The sequence below is a fragment of the Leucoraja erinacea genome, chromosome 13, assembly GCF_028641065.1.
Source record: "Leucoraja erinacea ecotype New England chromosome 13, Leri_hhj_1, whole genome shotgun sequence".
NCBI lineage: Eukaryota > Metazoa > Chordata > Chondrichthyes > Rajiformes > Rajidae > Leucoraja > Leucoraja erinaceus.
Genome location: NC_073389.1, coordinates 44713299 through 44734840, shown reverse-complemented (window position 1 = coordinate 44734840; position 21542 = coordinate 44713299). Strand labels below are relative to the sequence as shown.

Here is a 21542-nt window from a genome sequence, read left to right as displayed (position 1 = left end):
TGATGGGTCGAATGACCTAATTCTGCTCCTATCACTAGAATTTATGCACTTATGTTTTATACCTGACGTTATCGGTTGACTTCTATAACTAGTTTTTAAGGTTGCGGGGACTCTTAACGACACCAAAGACAGGAGAAAGGACGCAATGGCGAGATGGGAAGGGGAAAATGGGTGGGGGAAAAAATCAAATACCAGATTCTCTTGAACTTCTACAGGTGTACAGTAGAGAGAGAGAGCATATTGACTGGTTGCACCGGGGCCTGGTTCAGCTACTTGAATGCCCAGGAGCGAAGAAGATTTCAAAACATTGTGAACACTGTCCAGTCCATCACCGGTTCTGATCTCCCCACCATCGAAGGGATTTACTGGAGTTGCTGCTTCAAAAAAGCAGCCAGCATCATCAGAGCCCCACACCACCCTGGCCACAAACTCATTTCACCACTGCCATCCGGAAGAAGGCACAGAAGCCTAAAAACTGTAACATCCAAATTCAGGAACAGCTTCTTCCCCACAGCCATCAAGCTATTGAACACTACAACCTCAAATAAGCTCTGAACGACATAACTATTACTGTTATTATTGCACTATTATTGTTTGTTTTTTATGTGTACATATATACACACACTGAACATTTTTTTCTAACTTATTACATTGTTTACAGTGTGCTATACCAGTCTGAAGAAGGGTTTCGGCCCGAATCTTTGCCTATTTCCTTCGCTCCATAGATGCTCCTGCACCCGCTGAGTTTCTCCAGCGTTTTTGTGTACCTGCTATGTTTACATATTCTGTTACCTCTGCTGCAAGTACGAATTGCATTGTTCTATCTGGGACATATGACAATAAAACTCTCTTGACTCTTGACTAATAAACAGATACAAGTCAATACTTGTCCAACAAACTAATTTATTAGCCAGCCACAGAACTATTAAATCGTTCAAGAAACTTTGGTACAAAGAGTATGAATGTTCATCAGAAAACCTGCAGCAGTCCAGCCGCTCTGGATATCATTTACCGCGGTAGTCATCTGCTGAGCTGAAAGGAAAGGCATCTAATGGGTGATTTGCAGTGATCAGGGAAGAGATTTTCACAATGCGTGTGATGTTACACCCACAGGTTCTAGATTCGGAAAACAACAAGAATAAAAAAAACTATAGAGTTTTGCGAATGGCTATTGAAAAAATTATTTGACCAAAAATGAGACACTTGAGAGCAGTGTGAAGCGGAGTGATGTCTGTATATTTACTAGCAATGAGGTGCTGGGAGGTTTCTTTTAAAAAAACTCTTGCTTATTTACAAATATAAGTACAATAATAAGCTTGACTCGAGAAAGTGATACTATTTATAGTTCATCAGAATCGGGTAAATGGTCCATTCGTGCGACAGCACACTGCACACACGTAAAAGACAGCTGACATATTTTAATTCTGTAAGGTAGCAAATAGACACAGGTGCTCCTTTGATATTGTTTTAAAGAACAAACAAGGAATTCTTGGATACCCAAGCTTTAAATAACAAATCCAGCTAATTTGCTGCCTGCAGCCCAACATCTTCCTCTTCGCAATCGTGTTCCACTCTTTGAAACACTGATTTAAAGTCCCGCTTTGCCATCATCTTTTTTTTTTCTCTCTCTCTGTGTTGACCAGCAAATGAAACGATACTCACAATGCAAATTAAATAACATTCAACCGATATCTATAAAAGCCGCGACCTTTTGTTTTGGAAGTTGACTCCCAGAATGTGCGTGGTTCAGGGATGTCTGTCCTCTAGTGTCTGGCGCACCTGGAACTTGTTGATGTTGCAATGTTATCTGTCCATCTCTTCCCCCATTTCGTGTTCACGTCTGCAAACTCAACAGATCGACTGTGGTTCGGTCGGGGACCATCTGGAAATGTTATTTACTCGACTCCACCGGTAGTTTTTAGACCATTTGTGGTGCGAACGAGCAGAGCTCAATATTTGCATGCAGTGCCTCTTTGGGGGAACTGCCGGCCGAGGAAGAAAAGCTACTGACATCGGCGTCTCTTGGTTTAGCATAAACACAACCTCAAACTGCGAACGGTCGAGCAAGGTACAAGACCCCCAATCCATTTCCTCCCCTCTCCACCTCACTTAGGTAAGTCCGCTCTGTATCAAACAGGCACGAAGCAACCGCTATCCGATCATAGATCAAATAAATGTGAGTGTGTTTTTTCTCTTCCCTCGATGAGAAAGGCGTGTTTCAAGGCATTGTGTGTGTAGGGGGTTCGAACTCTGCTCTCCCAAATAACCTGGAGGTATTTGGGACCTAGAGAAGGCCGGTGTTGTTAACGTTTAGTTAAAAAAACACACAAAGATGTTTGGAAAACATACAAAAATACACTTTCACGTGAGTGTTCCTGGCCCGTGTGTAGCAATGACTGCCTGTCCAAATGTGGCGGGTTAGTAGACAAAACAAAAAATCACTAACTGATGTTAACGTCAGGTTTTGACACGGAAATTCTCTGCAGTTCAAATTTGCTCCAATCCACTGACTGAGAGCGACTTCAGTCTGTTTATCTTTAATGCCGAAAGGACAAGGGCGAGTGTCAAATCGGCTGAAATAAACTGAAAACGTTTGCTTCACGATAAGGTGCGCGACGAAAGATGCCAGCAGACGCGAAACAAGTTGGGTAACAACATAAAATAAAAAGGACGGTAACCAATCAACGCGATGATGTCCCTTTCGCAATCTAAGCTCTTGCCTTGCCCATTGGGTCTGATTGGTAAATTCGCCGATGAAAGGTCTTGCTAACCGGGCGGGGTGTTAGTAAGGTCTCCACACGGTTTCTTCTAGCCGCCCCGTGGTGCTGATGTTTGTTGGTGAATTGCTGTGGCTTCCATCCGCGTCGCTTTGACTGGGTAGGTTTGGGTTGAGGAGGCTGGATCCCGTGGAGGCGTTAGTGCAGGCGGGCAATATGCGTGGAGGCGACCTCTCTCCGCCGGTCATCATGGAGAACTGGTAGGAGCCGGTGGAGGTGCCGTAGTAGAGATGATAGGGAGAGGTGCTTGTCTGGAAGGGCCCGGCCTGGCCCTGGGCGGAGCCCGGGTATGGGGGAGGCAGGTAGGTGTGATAGCGCGCCGCGGTCGTCATGGCTGACATGCCGATTCCTATCCCGGTGGTCACCGGAGTAGGCGTGTAGGCAAAAGCCCCCGGGTAGTGCATTCGGGGATCTGGAAAGCGGCCATCGGAGAGGGGTGGGAGAGCCGAGAACTGGCGGTCGATCCCCATTCTTGGGTCCCCAAATGCCGTGAGATCCGACGCCCCTGCAAAACAAAAACAAGAGCCCGGTTAGCTGACAATCCACTACACACGTGAACTCAGCGCGTCAGGCAGCGCCTCTGGAGATAGACACTAAATGCTGTGGTAACTCAGCGGGCCAGACGGCATCTCTGGAGAAAAGGAGCAGGTGACGTTTCGGGTCGAGACGCTTCTTCAGACCACGAGGAGTCTAGAGGACATGGATAGGCTAGGTGATCTTTAAACCATTCAAACCATTACAACAGACAACTTCACCCGAACATGCTGAATCTTTGAAACTTCGTGCATTTGGTACATCATGCATAAACACACCAGATATCGTTTTTACTAAAAAGCCAAAAGTGGAATGTTTATAGAATTATGAGAGGCGTAGATAAGGTAGACATCCTAATCTGCTTCCCCCCGGATGAAAATGTGAAAGACTGAAGGACATGGCTTTAACATGAAAGAGGCAACATTTAAAAGGGATCTGCGGGACTGTTTTTTGTTACACATAGAGTGGTGGGCACCTGGAACGCGTTACCCAGGGTGGTGGTGGAGGCAGATACAATCGGGAGATTGAAGAGCCTTTTCGATAGGCACATGATTATGTAGGGAACAAGTACGGGCTGTAGAGATTAGTTTCACTTGGCCTCTTGTTCGGCCTGGATATTGAGGGCGGAAGTGGCTGTCCTGTGTGGTGCGGTTCTATGTTTCTATGAAAAGGCCTTCCGTTTAATTTCTCAATGTGCAGCACGCATCGTGGACAGGATATGAAACAAGGCGGCGAAGCAGACAACAGGGACCATCTTTCGCTCCGAAATAGCCGCAGCGGAGCAAAGAACTCCTACAAGAAACATTAATGCTGCAAAACTCTTCAGCTGGTTCGCCACGTGCCTTGTGCAATTTGCAAACGCACATGACGGATCTCCTCGTTTGTATCAACCATCAATGAGGAAACAAACCGTGGATCGAGATTGGATATAGATATATATATCTTGGATTATATTTTATATATATAAATATATCTATTATATATTAAAACTGTGTGCCTGCCGTCCGTCCGTCCGGCTGCTGGCTGCCTGTCTTCGTTTTGATTCGTTCCATCGTGTGATGTCACAATGCCCAATGTTCACATATGTCCAATCGGAATGGATCATTTACATATGCCTTTGCAGGAGCCCCAGCCCATGGTGAACGTTCCATTGTGTGATGTCACAATGCCCAATGCTCAAAGTCATTCTTGCCATAGAGGGAGTACAGAGAAGGTTCACCAGACTGATTCCTGAGGTGTCAGGACTTTAATATGAAGAAAGACTGGATAGACTCGGCTTGCACTCGCTAAATTTTAGAAGATTGAGGGGGGATCTTATAGAAACCGATGTTGGGGAAGTCCAGAACAAGGGGTCACAGTTTAAGGATAAGGGGGAAATCTTCTAGGACCGAGATGAGAAAAACATTTTACACACAGAGAGTGGTGAATCTCTGGAATTCACTGCCACAGAAGGTAGTTGAGGCCTGTTCATTTGCTATATTTAAGAGGGAGTTAGATGTGGCCCTTGTGGCTAAGGGGATCAGGGGGTGTGGAGAGAAGGCAGGTACGGGATACTGAGTTGGATGATCAGCCATGATCATATTGAATGGCGGTGCAGGCTCGAAGGGCCGAATAGCCTACTCCTGCACCTGATTTCTATGTTTCCCTCTTTTCCCTCTTCTCACCCCTCCCCCTCACTCCCACCCATCCCTCTCTCCCCCCCCCCCCTTCACTCTCTACCCTATCCCCTTCCCTCTCTACCCCCCCCACTCTTCCCTTCCCCCTACCCCTCTGTCCCTCTTCCACTACTCCCCCTACCCCCCCCTCCCCACTCTTCCACTGACCCCCCCCTCACCCCTCCCCACCCCTCTCTCTCCCCCACCCCTTTCCCCCTCCCTCCCCTCTCTCTCCCCTCCCTTCCCCTCCCCTCCCCTCTCCACCCCCACCCCTCTGACCCTACCCACTCTCCACCTGTCCCCCTCCCACTATCCCTCCCCACTCTTTCCCCCCTCTCCCCCCACCTCTCCCCCCCTCCCTCCACACTCTTCCCCCTCCCTCCATACTCTTACCCCTCCCTCCTCCTCTCCGTCCCCATCCCTCTCTTCCACTTTACTTCTCTCCCCCCTTCCCCCCTCCACTCTCCCTCCCCACTCTTTCCCCCCTCTCCCCACCCACCCCCTCCCCCCCCCCTTCCCTCCCTCCTCCTCCCCTCCCTCCCCCCCCTCTCCTCCCCCCTCCCTCCCTCCCCCACCCCCCCCCACCCACATCCTCCCCATCTCTCTCTCACCCCCTACCCCGCTTCTCCTTTCCCTCCCAAATCTGTCCCGTTTCCACCTCCTCCTCTCCACTCCCTCCCCTCTTCTCACCCACCCTCCCCCCACCTGTGTGTTGGGGGGTGGTTAATGTGAGTGTGATGCCTCAGCCCCCCCCCCCCCCCCGCATACGCCGCCGTTGGGGAAACGGACCCTGCACTTGGTCTAGTATATATATATATTCGTTACATACACACACACACAAACCCGCACACACATATATATATCATATATTTATATATATATAGGCTATATTTATATATATATAACATTAATTTATTAACGATAAAAGTTAACGCATATATATATATAGGATAGATGTTTTTATTGTATAGAGAATACAATATCAATTACATTGTATATTAAACATGGACAATGTTATATATAAATATGTCCATGTTTATGTCCATCTATATGTCCATGTTTAATATACAATGTAATTGATGTTGTATTCAATGTTATATATATATAACAACAATGGCGACGTGTATTTATAAAGTTAATTTTTAACGATAAAGTGAATGCATCGTTATATATATACGATATATATGCATTGAATTTATCGCTAATAATGTTATCTTATAAATACACGTCGCCAATGTTGTTATATACATGTTACATTGTCAATATTTTGTGCACAATGTAATTGTATTGACAATGTAAAATATATATATAAAACTTAGCGATGGCGAAGTGTATTTTTAAAGTAGCAACAAGAATACTCCAAACTGCGTCCAGGCTGCTGTATCAAATAGAAAGTGGCACCAAGTCACACAACGGGAAATTGAGTTTCACGACAGAAGTTTGTTCAAAGCAGGTGGGAGGGGGTGTGGGGGGAGGGGAGGGAGAAGAAAGGAGCATCGTAAAGCGTGGAGAGCGATACGAGAAGCTAAAGCAAGGCCAACTGCCGATTAAATTCAGGAGAAGGCTGCAGGGGAGCAGTGACTGGGCGCCTCCAGTCACTTGTAGACTTGGAATCTTGAACAAAAAATACTACAAAGCGCTGCAATCTGGGGTCCTTCCGCGGCTGGACAATGGGGGTGCTGGACACGCCTCAAACAGGGGAAGGGATATCATTCCAGGGGAACGCATGAGGGACAATGACGTTAGGTGTTAAGGCCGGCACAATGGCGCAGCTGGAAGAGCTACAGTCTTACAGTGCTAGAGGCCTCGGGTGCTGTCTGACTGGAGTTCGCACGTTCTCCCTGCGACCGATCCAGTTCCGGATAAGGTTTTGGGTCGGGACCTTTCAGAAGGGGCCTTCCTGAAACGTCGTCTGTCCATCTCCCTCCACAGTCGCTGCATGAGCCAATTAGTTTATGCTTGTAGCATAGGTTAGACGTGGGACTCGTCAATGCGAGGCGGCAGTAACTCTGAATCGGGCAGGTTCATGTGCAGGCAGGAAGTGCAGATGCTGGTTTAAACCGAAGAGAGACAAAATGCTGGAGTAACTCAGTGGGACAGACAGGCAGCATCTCTGGAGAGATGGAATGGGTCTCAACCCGAAACGTCACCTATTTCTTCGCTCCAGAGATGCTACCTGTCCTGCTGAGTTACTATTTTGTGTCGATCTTCGTCGGGCAGGTTTCATGTTATCTAAGCTGGTGCCAGACTAAGGAATAATGAGAATTCATCGCGGTTGTGATAGGATTTCATATAATGAAACTCTGTGTGGCCAGTCGATCACAACCACATGAAACCTCAGCATCCCACCACAAAGCGACCACATGTCTCGGGGCCGCCTGCATTCTGCAGACAAGCGGTTGCCAGTCATGGGCTGCGTATTAATAGAGACATTGCTAAACTCACTTTTTTTTTTAAAGATAAACTTCGGCATACTTTATCTGTAGAAAGGAACTGCAGATGTTGGTTTATACCAAAGATAGACACAAAGTGATGGAGTAACTCAGCGGGTCTGCCAGCATCTCTGGAGAAAAGGGATGGTTGACATTTCAGATCAGGGTCCTTCGAGGGTCCCGTCCCGAAACGTCACTCATCCTGCCAGACCTGTTGAGTTGCTCCAGCACTTACTGTCTATCTTCGGCATTCTTTGCCTTTTGCTTAAGCCCCCCCCCTCCCCCAGTTGACATTGTGTTCTGTATGCGGTCTGCATGCACTTGGTTTTTGCACATTCCACATGTATAAAGTGATTAAACAGACTGACTCCCTTTGTACATTTGCCATGTTTGGAAATAACCATTTTGATGCTGAAGATGCAATCTTAAGACATTTTTACCGCATTAAAGAAAAACGAAGGATTTTTGTTAGTTTGTGTGTGTGTGCTTAGAAATACGTCGTATCAGAAGTTATGGTGAAAAGACAGGAGAATGGGGTTAGGAGGGGGAGATGGATCAGCCATGATTGAATGGCGGAGTAGACGTAAGGTCATAGGAATAGGAGTAGAATTAGGCCATTCGGCACATCAAGTCTAATCCGCTATTCAATAATGGCTGATCTATCTCTCCCTCCTAACCCAATTCTCCTGCCTCCCCCCATAACAACTGACACCCGCACTAATCACGAATCTATCTATCCCTGCCTTGAAAATATCCACTGAATTGGCATCCACGACCCTCTGACAAAATAAAATTCTCCTAATCTTCCTAAAATAACGTCCTTTAATTCCGAGGCTATGACCTCTAGTCCGAGACTTCCCCACTAGTGGAAACTCCTCTCCACATCCACTCTATCCAAGCCTTTCACTATTCTATTCAACGGACTTAATCGGCCGAATGGCCTAACTCTGCTCCTATCACTTATATTCTTATGATCTTATGTATCCACCTATCACTTGCCAAATCTGTCCCGCCTCATCTCTCTTTCCCAGGTCCACTCCACACCACATTACAGTCAGACTGAAGAAGGGTCCCGACCTATCTGTCCATTTCCTTCACAGACGTTTCCTGACCCGCTGAGTTCCTCCAGCACTTTGTGTTTTGCTAACAATCCACGTTTTTCGATCGCCATTGTCAATCGTTGCCAACACAAATTACAAGGAGTCAGACACAAGGAACTGCCAATGCTGGAATCGTAAGCAAAACACAAAGTGCTGGAGGAACTCAACATGCCAGGCAGCATCTGTGGAGGGAATCAACAGACGAACATTAAAAGAGGTCCCGACTCGAAACGTCTTCCATTCATTCGTACTCGGCCCCCTCCTCTTCATCATCTACATCCTCCCCCTTGGTCAGATACTCCGCCATTCAACCCAGACTTCCACCTCGGCGACCACCCAGATCTACCCGGCTCACAAATCCCCCCCCCCCCCCCCCCCCCTCTCCCATATCAACTCCTGTTTGTCAGCTATAAAAACCTGGATGCAACACAACTTCCTCAAACTCAACAGCAATAAAACAGAATTCCTCCTCATAGGCTCCAAATCCACACTCAGCAAAATCAATAACCCCACTCTCACCATCGATGGCACCACTGTCTCCCCATCTCCCCAGGCCCGCAACCTTGGCGTGATCTTTGATTCCACCTTCTCACTTGAGCCTCACATCCGCCATGTCATTAAAACCTCCTTCTTTCACCTCCGCAACATCGCCAAAATCAGACCCTCTCTCACACCTCCCGCTGCTGAAAGACTCATCCATGCCTTCATCTCCTCCTGACTGGACTACTGCAACTCACTTCTCCTTGGCATCAGCTCCACCTACATTAACCGACTCCAACTGGTCCAGAACGCAGCCGCCCGAACTGGCAGCCTCCCTTCACTGGCTTCCCATCACCGGATCACCAAATCCTGGCAAAGCCCTCACATCTGGCCCCCCCACTCACACCTCCTCACCAACAACTTCAGTTCTCCTGGCTTCCCATCTCCTTACAGGTTTGGATCACCTACACAATCGCTGGTCGGTGCACCTACATCTCTAAACCCCCACCATATGCTGCCTGTCCCCCTGAGTTACCCCTATAACCCCCCCCCCACCTTGAGCTGATTGCGGGTATTGCAAGTTGGGTATGTATAATCGGAGTGAACCGCGGGCGGGCGCAACAGATTAAACTCAAATCAATCAGTCTGACCGGGAGCTGCACCTATCCATGTTCTCCAGACATGCTACCCGACCCACTGATTTACTCCAGCACTTTGTATCTTTTTTGTAGATAGATCCCTCAGATCCACATCAGCCGGTCTCCTCTCCATCCACAAGTGCAACCTCCGCAGTTTTGGGGACAAAGCCTTCTCCAGGGCAGCTCCCAGGCTCTGGAACTCCCTCCCCAACTGATCCGCAATTCCGTGTCCCTCACCATCTTCCAGTCCCGCCTCAAGACCCATCTCTTCACCTCTGCCTATCCTTAGCCCCACGTCCCCCTCCCTTTTCATCTGTGCTTGAATTGCCTCATATTGTGTTTTGAACTGAATTCTGTCTTTAATTTGTGTACTAGTCATGTCTCTACTATTTATTTAATTCCCTTACATGTTTTTCCTCTACTTGCTAAATTTTTGTAAGGTGTCCTAGAGACTCTTGAAAGGCCCCCATAAATAAAATTTATTATTATTATTATTATTATTATTCCCTTCCTAGATGCTGCCAGACCCGCTGAGTTCCTCCAGCACTGCGTTTTATAGAAATATATATGTGGTAAACATGTATGCTAGCTGCAATTTCCTGCAGTTCGGATTGTTGAAGGGTCCTGACTCAAAACGTTGTCTGCCCATTTAATGATCTTGTTTTATATTTGAAATAAAACACCATCTTTAGAGTAAAAAAAAGGATGGATAAGGACCTTCCAGTCTGATGAATGGTCCCGTCCCGAAACGTCCTCTGTCCATTTCGCACCTGATCAACTGACCAGTACTTGCCGTTGAGCAGTAATTACACGCGCATTGAACTCGCACTGTGTGACAGGGTACAAGCGCACAACTGGACAGTGAAGTGTGTAGGAAGGAACTGCAGATGCTGGTTTACACCGAATATAGACACAAATAAGCTAGAGTAATTCAGCAGGTCAGACAGCATCTCTGGAGAAAACGAATCATTTCCATCAGAAACGTCACCCCTGTCCAGTGTTATGTTATATTTCCAGCATCTGCAGTTTTTTTTCCCCACCCTTCATTTGCAGCGGTAAAGTTGATGCAGCGGGAAAGCTGCTGCCTTACAACGCCAGAGATCCGAGTTCGACCCTGACAGGGGATGCTGTCTGTATGGAGTTTGTACGTTCTCCCTGTGAGCGTGTGGGTTTTCTCCGGGTGCTCCAGTTTTCTCCCACACCCCAAAGACGTACAGGTTTTGTAGGTTGGTACACAAAAATGCTGGAGAAACTCAGCGGGTGCAGCAGCATCTATGGAGCGAAGGAAGTACAGCATCCATAGATGCTGCTGCACCCGCTGAGTTTCTCCAGCATTTTTGTGTACCTTTGATTTTCCAGCATCTGCAGTTCCTTCTTAAACACATATGTTTGGTAGGTTAATGTGCTGGGATCGCTGGTCGGTGTGGACTCAGAGGGGCCGAATGGCCTGTTTCCGCATCGTAGCTCTAAACCAAACCAAATGAAACCACGCTACTTTTTGCCTGCAGCTACCAGCTCGACAGAATCTCGACGTGTCTCAAAATTTAAGCGATCCTCCACAATGATGCTTTGGCAGGGAGTTGGAAATATTACTCAGGTGACGAGTCGTGACAAAGTCTACCAGACAAGGTGTGTCTCTCTGGATCAGAAGAGCCAGACTGTGGAAACAGACACAGGCGGGCGAGCCAAACTCTGACGCACCCGACAACATCAGGCGGGCCGGCCCGTTCGTTCAGGCAAATAGCGAGACACTATTTGCAGTGTAGATAGATGGCAATTAACCTTAGTTAGCTAACTCCTCGCTCCATCAACCCCACCCCTTAGATAGGCACAACATGCTGGAGTAACAGCGGGTCAGGCAGCATATCTGGAGAAAAATAATATGTGACTTTTCGGGTCGAACCCCTTCTTCAGACAGAAAGTCATGGGAAAGTAGAGGGGAAAATAAAGGTACCAACAGGTACATGACACCGATGTTCGCTTTCATTAACGACTATTTGTCCATATATTTCAAGTTTAAAGGCTATTCAATTTAGTTTATCGTGAAGGTACTAACTTAATTCGTGCCTTACACCGTAGGTATTAGAACAGGCAATATCTCACACCGATCACTACTCAAGCGCTACGGTTTAGCTGTCTTTTCAGAAAGTGTAGAATTTAATCTACAAAAAAGATACAAAGTGCTGGAGTAAATCAGTGGGTCGGGTAGCATGTCTGGAGAACATGGATAGGTGCAGCTCCCGGTCAGACTGATTGATTTGAGTTTAATCTGTTGCGCCCGCCCGCGGTTCACTCCGATTATACATATCCAACTTGCAATACCCGCAATCAGCTCAAGGTGGCAGCCTCGGCTGGGTTTTTATTTCACCCCAAAAATCATTCCCGGTTATAGACACAAAACGCTAGAGTAACTCAGCGGGACAGGCAGCATATTTTGTTTAGTTTGGTTTAGTTTAGAGATTCAGCGCGGAAACAGGCCATTCGGCCCACCGAGTCCGCACCGACCAGCGATCCCCACACATTAACACCATCCTACATACACTAAGGTACCCAAGCCAATCAACCTCCAAACCTGTAAGTCTTTCGAGTGTGGGAGAAACCCACGCAGGGAGAACTCACGGGGAGAACGTACAAACTCTGTACAGACAGCACCCATCGTTGGGCTCGAACCCGCCTCTCTGGCGCTGCAAGCGCTGTACACCAGCAACTCTACCTCTGGATAGAAGAAACGGGTGACATTTCGAGCCGAGACCCTTCGTCAGATCATTCCGGGATAACCGCTTAAGATTTACCGCTCACCTGAAAGCCTGCTGGAAATTTCTGCTGTGATTGTCGGCATGCCGCTTGCCCGGCCGGGGGAGATGGGAGTTGCAGGGTGAACAGAGGGTGTTGATATCTGGCCGAGATAAGGGTAGGACTGGTCGTAGGTCCATGGCGGTGATGGCTGGATGTGCCTTGTATCTATGCAGGGAGAGAGGAGGGTAGAAAGTGTTGGTTTGTTTTGAACAACTGAAACCTTCTGAAAAGGAAAATAACAGCACAAGCCCACAAAACATTGCAATGGCATGACCACCAAAACAAACTCGGAGGTTTTTAGTGTGATTTTTTTTAAATTCCCTGGTTGATGCAGTTCACAACAGTTCATTTACAACATGAGAGATCCTGGGTGAACTAAAATTATTTAGCGACAGTGCAAAACCACCTGAGCCCCGATTAGTCAACATTAGCCTTGATTAGCTACTCTCCCCCCCCCCCCCCCCCCCCCCCCCCCCCACCCCCCATCACCTGTTCGTTGATACCCGCTTTGTGCTTTACATTAAAACATAATAGAACAGTCTTTCCCTCCAGAGATGCTGCCTGTCCCGCTGAGTTACTCCAGCATTTTGTGTCTATAATGGACCATAAAATCTGTTGGAACGAACTGCAGGTGCTGGTTTAAACCGAAGATGGACACAGAAAGCTGGAGTAACTCAGCGGGACAGGCGGCGTCTCTGGAGAAAAGGAATAGGTGACGTTTCGGGTCGAGACCCCTCTTCAGAATTACAGTTTAGTTTAGGATGGAGAGATACTAATATGTATACATTATACGCGATAATGCCTCTCAATGCTGCATCAGGTAAGGGCAGCCAGCGTTAGACGGGATATTGTGCGGCGCTGTGCAGTTCATCTCCACAACACCTCTTCTATCAGCTTGCTCGTCTCCACTGGGAGAAGATAAAAACAGTCTCACCACAGCTATTGGCCCAGATAAAGTGGACGTGGAAAGGATGTTTCCAGTAGTGGAAGTTAGTTTTGTCGGAAGGAACTGCAGATGCTGGTTTACTCCGAAGATAGACACAAAATGCTGGAGTAACTCAGCGGGACAGGCAGCATCTCTGGAGAGAAATAATGGGTGACGCTTCGGGTCGAGACCGTTAGTTAGTTTAGTCTATTGTCATGAGTATCGAGGCACAGCGAAAAGCTTCTGTTGCGTGCAGGCCAGTCAACGGAAAGACTGCACATGATTACAATCGAGCCATCCACAATGTCCAGATGCATGATAAAGGGCATAACATTTAATGCAAGATATAGTCCGATTATAGATCGTTCCAGGGTCTCCAGAGAGGTAGATTGTATCTCAGGGCCGCTCTCTAGCTGTTGGTAGGAAGGTTCAGTTGCCAGTTAACAGCTGGGAAGAAGGGGGAGCCTAGGACCAGAGGCACAGCTTCAGCAGAAAAGGATGTACCTTTAGAATGGAGAAGAGGAGGGATTTCTTTAGCCAGAGAGCGACCAACCCGTAGATTTCTGCCAGGGCCGGCGGTGGAGGCATTTTTAAAGAGGAGATTTAAAGATTCTTGATTAATAAGGGCACCAAAGGTCATGGGCAGACGGCAGGAGAAGAGAGTTGAGAGGAAACAATATATCAGCTTTGACGGAATGGCGGACTGGAGTCGATGGGCCGAAGGGCCTAGTTCTGCTCCAATCCGCACCCCCAGGTCTACATGGCTGCGTCGAATGTGCGCTTTTTCGCACAAATCTAGTTAACCCGGGGCAGATTATGGTAGACACGAGATGCTGAGGAACTCAACGGGTCAGGCAGCATCTCTGGAGAAAAATGATGTGTGACGTTTCGGGTCGAGACCCTTCTTAACACCTGATTCAGTTTCCCCAGAGATGCTGACTGACCCGCTGAGTTACTCCAGCATTCTTCGCCTGCCATCGGTGTAAACCAGTATCTGCTGTTCCTACCACACAGAGTGTGATAGAAATTGTTTCCCGATAAAATTGCGTCCATCAGGACATTCCCAATGTAGTTCTCAACGATTCTGACACTCGCATGTTCCCGTTTCGCAATGCACGCCCACGTGTCTGACACTGTGTCAGCTATAGACGGTGGTTTACTGATTCACTATTCATGCAACTCAAGACCCGGGGCAATGATTGAACAGCTCATGTTGCCATAATCTTTTTTTTTTTTAAGTTTAGTTTAGAGATACAGCGCGGAAACAGGCCCGTAGGCCCACGGAGACCAGCGATACCCGCACACAATCACTATCCTACACACACACACACACACACACACACACACACACACACACAAGGGACAATTTACAATTTTACCAAAGCCAAAATCCCGTGGGTCTTTGGAGTGTGGGAGAAACCCGCAGCTCCCGGAGAAAACCCACGCGGCTCACGGGTGGGGGACGTACAAACTCCGTACAGACAGCACCCGCTGTCAGGGTCGAACCGGGGACTGTGGTGCTGTAAGGCAGAAACTCTGCCGCTGCGCCGCCCTCTTGCAGTTGTCGCCTTTGAAAGGGCTGCACTCCAACATCATGCAAGGGACGTGACTGAGCAACTACAAAACAAGTTGCTCGGACACCCTCCAAGTCCACAACCGACGGGAGGTGATTTATTCAGCATTTAAGTGTTAGATATTCAACGTGGGCGGCAATGTGCGTGCAGTAGCTGCACTGGAGCCATTTGTTAAAATGTCTGGCTGTGGAGTCTGCATTAGACACCAAAGGGCAGGAAACATCACGAATTGACTCCCCAAATGCCTTCCGAGACAGTACATCCACCCTGGGCCTCCCTAGTGAGCAATGTATATTCCCGGGAGTCACAAAAAACTGCAGGCGCCGGATTCTTGAGCAAAACACAAAAACGCTTGATTGACTGAGCGGGTCAGGCAGCATCTGGGGAGGCAGTGGATAGACGGCGTTTTGGGTCGGAACCCTTCTTCAGACTGATTGTAGCAGGGGCGATAAAGCTGGAAACATGCTAAGTGGAACAGACATCACCTCATATTTCACTTGGGAAGCTTACAGCCCAGCGCTATGAACATTGATTTATCTAACTTTAAGTAACCCCCCCCCCCCCCCCCCCCCCCCCCCCCCCCAGGCAGACAGCAGCCGAGGGGCTGTGCCGGATCGAACCCAGGTCTCTGGCGCTGTGAGGCAGCAGCCTTACGGGCTGCTCCATTCTGTCCCCTCCAATATTCAACAACGACACAACTGATGAGCCAAGAAGCAAATGAGTCATTACAACCCCTCACCTCGACGTTTGATGGGCCCTCTATGCTAGTTGTAACACATGAATCAACCCCTGAGCCAATTGCAGAAATTATTAATTGCAGCAGTTCACGGGGGGCATAGCTTTAATTTGTACATCCTCCATTCATTAGGGAAATGTAGTCTTCTCCTGCCAGCCAGAGTCATAAGTTCGACAATGATTCGATGATACTTTATTTTACATACACCGACTTACAGTGCAATGCTTTGTGTTGTATACAACCCAGTAAAACCATGTAGGAGACATCACCGAGGCAGTACACACATTTTGCCACATTTCTGTTGCGGCAAAGTGACAAGAGTTCACCAAACTGACTGATTTTCCCTCCCTATCTTCTGCTTGCCACCACACAAAGCAGCAGCCTTCCACCCATCACCCCCACACCCCCACCCATTGGGTCCCCTTTCCATCTCGATGCCCTCCCCGGTGGGTACCAACCGCTCTCGAAGTAGGCCATTTGGCCCATCGAGTCTATTCCGCCATTCAATTGTGGCTGATCTATCTTTCCGTCTCAACCCCGTTCTCCTGCCATCTCCACATAACCCCTACCAATCAAGTATCGTTGCTGATCTCTGAGTGTCCCATCCACACAGACCGTCCTCCCTCTTTCATGTATATCAGTGACCAGGACTTCCATGTCCCCGTGAGTGAATGTATGAGCTAACTCTCCCTCTTACCCACATCAGTCTGACTGTGTGTTGCTACATCCTTAGACCAAGGTCGGGATGTCTCAGAGTGCGTCGCCTTTTTCATAAGAGTGAGGAGCAAATTATTGGTATTTAATGTCCTTCCTGTAACAATGCCGATCTCATTTAAGCACACGTCACGGTGTGTAAACCAGTTCTGCTGAATTTTTAGGGTCAAGCTGAACCTTAGTGCTGTATGTAGTGATGGTTTAGCATAACTTAAAACAATTGAGATCTGCTTTCTGCACTGCCATGTTAATTGCTGACACGTAGAACCAGTACCAAGATGTATCCTGCCTATATTTCACATCTGCAGTTAGAACCAAACCTTAGCATTTTCAAACTATGCAAGCAATCAATACCGAATAATTTTAAAACATAATTTGTTGCCAAAATGGGAACATAATTATGCCTTGGGAAAAGTGCTTAATCCTTGTAATTTGATAAAATACCACACCTAGATTCTGGCTTTAATAAATTACTGAACAGACCCAAAGAAACATTCCCATGCACCGTGTGAGAATGTCTGTGGATCTATCCTGATGCCTCTTGTTATTGCAATTCTGCTCCTGAACTCTGGCTGTGCAGTTGGTACCAGCTTTTGTTTCAGGTTTGCCAAATGAAGTTCAGAACTTTGAAATCTGACTCAACTGTTCTCAACTGTCCCACCAAAGGCCTGACTGGGAACGTTTTAAACAGAGTGGTGATGAACAGTAGAGACAATGAATAGGCACTGTTCATTGTCAAATGGAGTCATTGAGTCATAGAGTCTTACAGCCCAACTTGCCCACACTGGCCAACATGTCCCATCTACACTAGTCCCACCTGCCTGCATTTGGCTCATATCCTTCTAAACCTACTTTATTAACGTACCTGTCTAAATGTTTCTTAAACATTGCGATAGTACCTGCCTCAACTGCCTCCTCCGGCAGCTCGTTCCATACACCCTCCGCCCTTTGCGTGAAAAAGTTACCCTTCAGGTTCCTATTAAATCTCTCCCCCCCCACCTTAAACCTATGTCCTCTGGTTCTCGATTTCCCTACTCTGGGCAAGAGACTGTGTGTGTTGACCTGATCTATTCCTCGCAAACCATTATTCAGTTTCAGGGACAATTTCTTTCCAGCTGCTATCAGGCAACTGAACCATCCTATCACCAATTAGAGAGTGGTCCTGACCTATCATCCAGTCTGAAAAAGGGTCCCAAGATTGTATTGTGTTGAACATGTTGGTCCGTCTCGTGTTTTCACAAGTTGTGCAATATTGGCACCTCTACACTGCTGAGGGAGTTTGGCATCAGGAAGGGGTGGCAGGGTGGTGCAGCGGTAGAGCTGCTGCCTTATTGCGCCAGACCCAGGTTCGCTCCTCGCTACAGGTGCTGTCTGGACGGAGTTTGTACGTTTTCCCCGGATGCTCCGGTTTCCCCCCACATTCCAAAGGTTTCCACAGGTTTGGAAGGTTTATTGGATTCTCTAACGTGTCCCTGGTATGTAGGATAAACTAATGTATGGGTGATTGCTGGTTGGTGCAGACTCGGTGGGCTGAAGGGCCTGTTTTCATGCTGTACCTCTAATACTAAGAAAACAAACGTCCTGATTTCTGAGACCCCGGTATATAATCTGAATAGCCTGCAGTCAGTAAGCCTGGACATGTGGATTGATAGGCCTGTCACTACTATCCAGCAACAGGGTGTGTGTGTGTGTGTGTGTATATGAGACAAGGGAGTAGCTGTGGTCTAACATTAAGTATTGCCAATTAAAAAATCTGCGTGGGCTAAAGAGTGATCTCCTCCTGGCGCCTGTAATTCGACAGGACAAAGTTTCCAGGAAATATAAAAAATATTTTAATCTTAATTCATGGTTAAAATTCTTTTAGAGCTAATTTAACAACACCCACTATTTTAATGATAGACTGTGGTAATTCTGAAGGGTTATTTAGTAACAGCAACAACATCCTCAAACTATTGCTTGGGGCACAAGCACAACCGTACCTGGTTTCCTGACTAGAATGGAAGACATTAGAGTCATATTCAGGTGGAGGTCGTCTTTGGCAATATTCTGATCAGGTCACATGGAAAACTTGTGTTTAAGACATTTGCCACAAACACCCGGACTGCCATGTACATAAGTTCATATGGTATAGGATCAGAATTAGGCCATTTGGCCCATCAAGTCTACTCCGCCATTCAACATTGACTGATCTATCTCTCCCTTCTAACCCCATTCTCCTGCCTTCTCCCCATATCTCCTGACACATGTACTAATCAAGAATCTATTTATCTCTCCCTTAAAAATCAGTATATATTCTCCATCCTTAATCTGCAGACTTTGAACCCAAATCATAGCAAGTAGTCCATGCTGCAGCATCTCATCCAAAGAGACAATCTTCCACCTACAAGCCCTCCCTTCGACCCAGGAAAATATAAAATACTTTGCTGGTCAAGGAAACATTGTATTTAAGACATTTGCCACAAACACCCTGGATTGCCACATACATAGGTTCATAGTTATAGGACTAGAATTAGGCCATTCGGCCCATCAAGTCTACTTCATCATTCAATCATGACTGATCTATCTCTCCCTCTTAACCCCATTCTCCTGCCTTTTCCCCATAAACCATGACACCCTTACACAGTGAATGAGTCTGAGATGCTGTGGCGACCATTTTGTGCAAGTCTACTAGCTACAGGAATGAGTGGCCAAATAATGTATTTCTTGGGTTGAGAAAGATTGCCCAGAATGATTAGGAACTGAACAAAAGAGTTCACAACTTTTGGTGCCAAGAAGCTACCACGATGGCTTTCGAGGTTAGAATGGCCCAGAATGCCACAGTTTAAGAATAAGGGGTAAGCCATTTAGAACGGAGATGCGGAAACGCTTTATCTCACAGATAGTTGTGAATCTGTGGAATTCTCTGCCTCAGAAGGCAGTGGAGGCTTTCAAGAGAGAGTTAGATAGATCTCTTAAAGATAGAGGAGTCAAGGGATATGGGGAAAAGGCAGGAACGGGGTACTGATTGTGGATGATCAGCCATGATCACAGTGAATGGCGGTGCTGGCTCAAAGGGCCGAATGGCCTACTCCTGCACCTATTGCTACTGTCTATTGTCTAATGCACGCTGAAGGTGTATCAGCGTTAAGAAGTCTACCTCAAAATATAAAACCACCTACCTTCAAACTCTGTTTTTGAATCCCCTTTTCCTTTAGCTGCCAAATATGACCCCCATGACACAAGCAACTAACACAAGCTGCTCATTGTCTCAGACAGGTGTTAGGTTTGAGTTGACACCGAGCCAAGACGTGGATCTCAGCCAAATCGTTGAGCAAAAACATGTAGCAGCCACCCTGTGCTGTTGCTGCAGTCAGCTGGGGAGTCAGCAAATCAAAGCTCATCTCTCTCACCCACACGCACACACACACACACACACACACACACACACACACACACACACACACACACACGCGCACGCACACACACACACACACACACACACACACACACACACGCATATACACCAACACAGACACATACACTCAGCCAAGCACACACACGAACACACTCAGAAATACACTCATAAACACACTCACCATCACTATACACACTCACATACACACACATTAACTCACACTGGCACATCTGTTCTCATACATAACACACACACAAACATAGACACACACAGAACACAGACACACACAAACACAGACACACACAGAGACAAACACAGTCAGATAGGCACACACACAAAGACAGTCACAAACACACTCAGTTACAACCACATACACTCACATAAACACATTTGCATATACACAGGTAGACAAAAATGCTGGAGAAACTCAGCGGGTGCGGCAGCATCTATGGAGCGAAGGAAATAGGCAACATTTCGGGCTGAAACCCTTCTTATACACACACACATACAGACATAAGCACACAAGTACACTTACACAGGCACACAGACACAGATCGACACACTCAGTCGCGGAAACACACAAACACTCTCACAGACATACACACTCATTCACACATTCACACACTCACAAACACTCCCCCTTGGGCTAATATTTGCCAACTGTCTGCAATAATCACACCAGGTATCATGCCAGTTATGCTTCAGCCTTTCTTCCAAGACAAATGAACACCTATCTGAAACCCAATAGTAAAATAGGTAGTTGAGGCCAGTTCATTGGCTATATTTAAGAGGGAGTTAGATGTGGCCCTTGTGGCCAAGGGGATCAGAGGGTATGGAGAGAAGGCAGGTACTGGATACTGAGTTGGATGATCAGCCATGATCATATTGAATGGCGGTGCAGGCTCGAAGGGCCGAATGGCCTACTCCTGCACCTAATTTCTATGTTTCTATGTTTCTAAAATGCATTGATAAAAATCGCTGGATATGGCTTTCTGAAATCTCAAGAGTTGATGTATTGGGGGTCGAAGTTTGCCTTCGCTCAGCTGCGTTCCTGAAATTTGGTTTCTGTGCTGTCGGCAGCTAGACTTCAGAAGCAGAGTTCAAAAGGCATATATTACTTCTTCATGTGTTTAGTGCAGACAATGGCAAACTTTCTACTTGGGCTAAATAATGTATTTGCACGGAAAATCAAAAACAGGTACATGAGACTGGAAGGAGGAGTTGGCCACATGACTTTCCCAGCCCGGGGCTCCATTCAGTAAGATCGTGCCTGGTTTTGTTCCTTGTCAACTCTCCCAATCAATTCCCATTTCCTCCGCTTCCCTTAATGTCAAAAGAAGCATTGATATTACCCCTGGATACACTCAACTTCCAGCCACAAAATGGGTGGGGGTGGGCGAGCATAGGTTGCCGCTACACCTCAGCCTCAGTGCTTTTGTGCGGGCAGGGGTTAAATATAAAGTTTGTTTTTATTCCCCTTGCCCAGACTGCAATCCAAACCTCTTCTGGGGAACACATGTGTGGACGGGATTAGTCTCGGTGATGATGTCCTCTCTGATAAAACAGCCCGCCAACCTTCACTGTTGTTTGAGAAATGATATTTGGAAAGTGGTCTCTGAGGCAGAAGACCACACCCTGGTACAGACCATCTCTGTGGGGAGGCAAGGCCGAGGAAATGAATTGGGAAGAAAATATTTAGGAAGACAGCACGCTTTCAGATGTTGCCTCTCTTCCCGCCCCCCTACATCTTGAAGAAACAATACACAGTAACCAGAGGAAGCACTCCA

The 21542-nt window shown here is 47.1% G+C and overlaps 1 protein-coding gene across 4 annotated transcripts in view; it reads right to left on the bottom strand.

The window, feature by feature from the left end:
- Positions 1-884: 884 nt before the first annotated feature.
- Positions 885-21542, bottom strand: part of runx1 (RUNX family transcription factor 1) — a 171516-nt gene continuing 150858 nt past the window's right edge. For all 4 annotated transcript variants that reach the window (XM_055645101.1, XM_055645102.1, XM_055645103.1 and 1 more), the window contains 2 exons: positions 12416-12577; positions 885-3282 (listed from right to left, as the gene is read on the bottom strand). In XM_055645101.1, coding sequence (XP_055501076.1) covers positions 2783-3282; positions 12416-12577 — 662 coding nt within the window. In that variant the 3' untranslated portion in view covers positions 885-2782. The remainder of the gene's footprint in view (positions 3283-12415; positions 12578-21542) is intronic.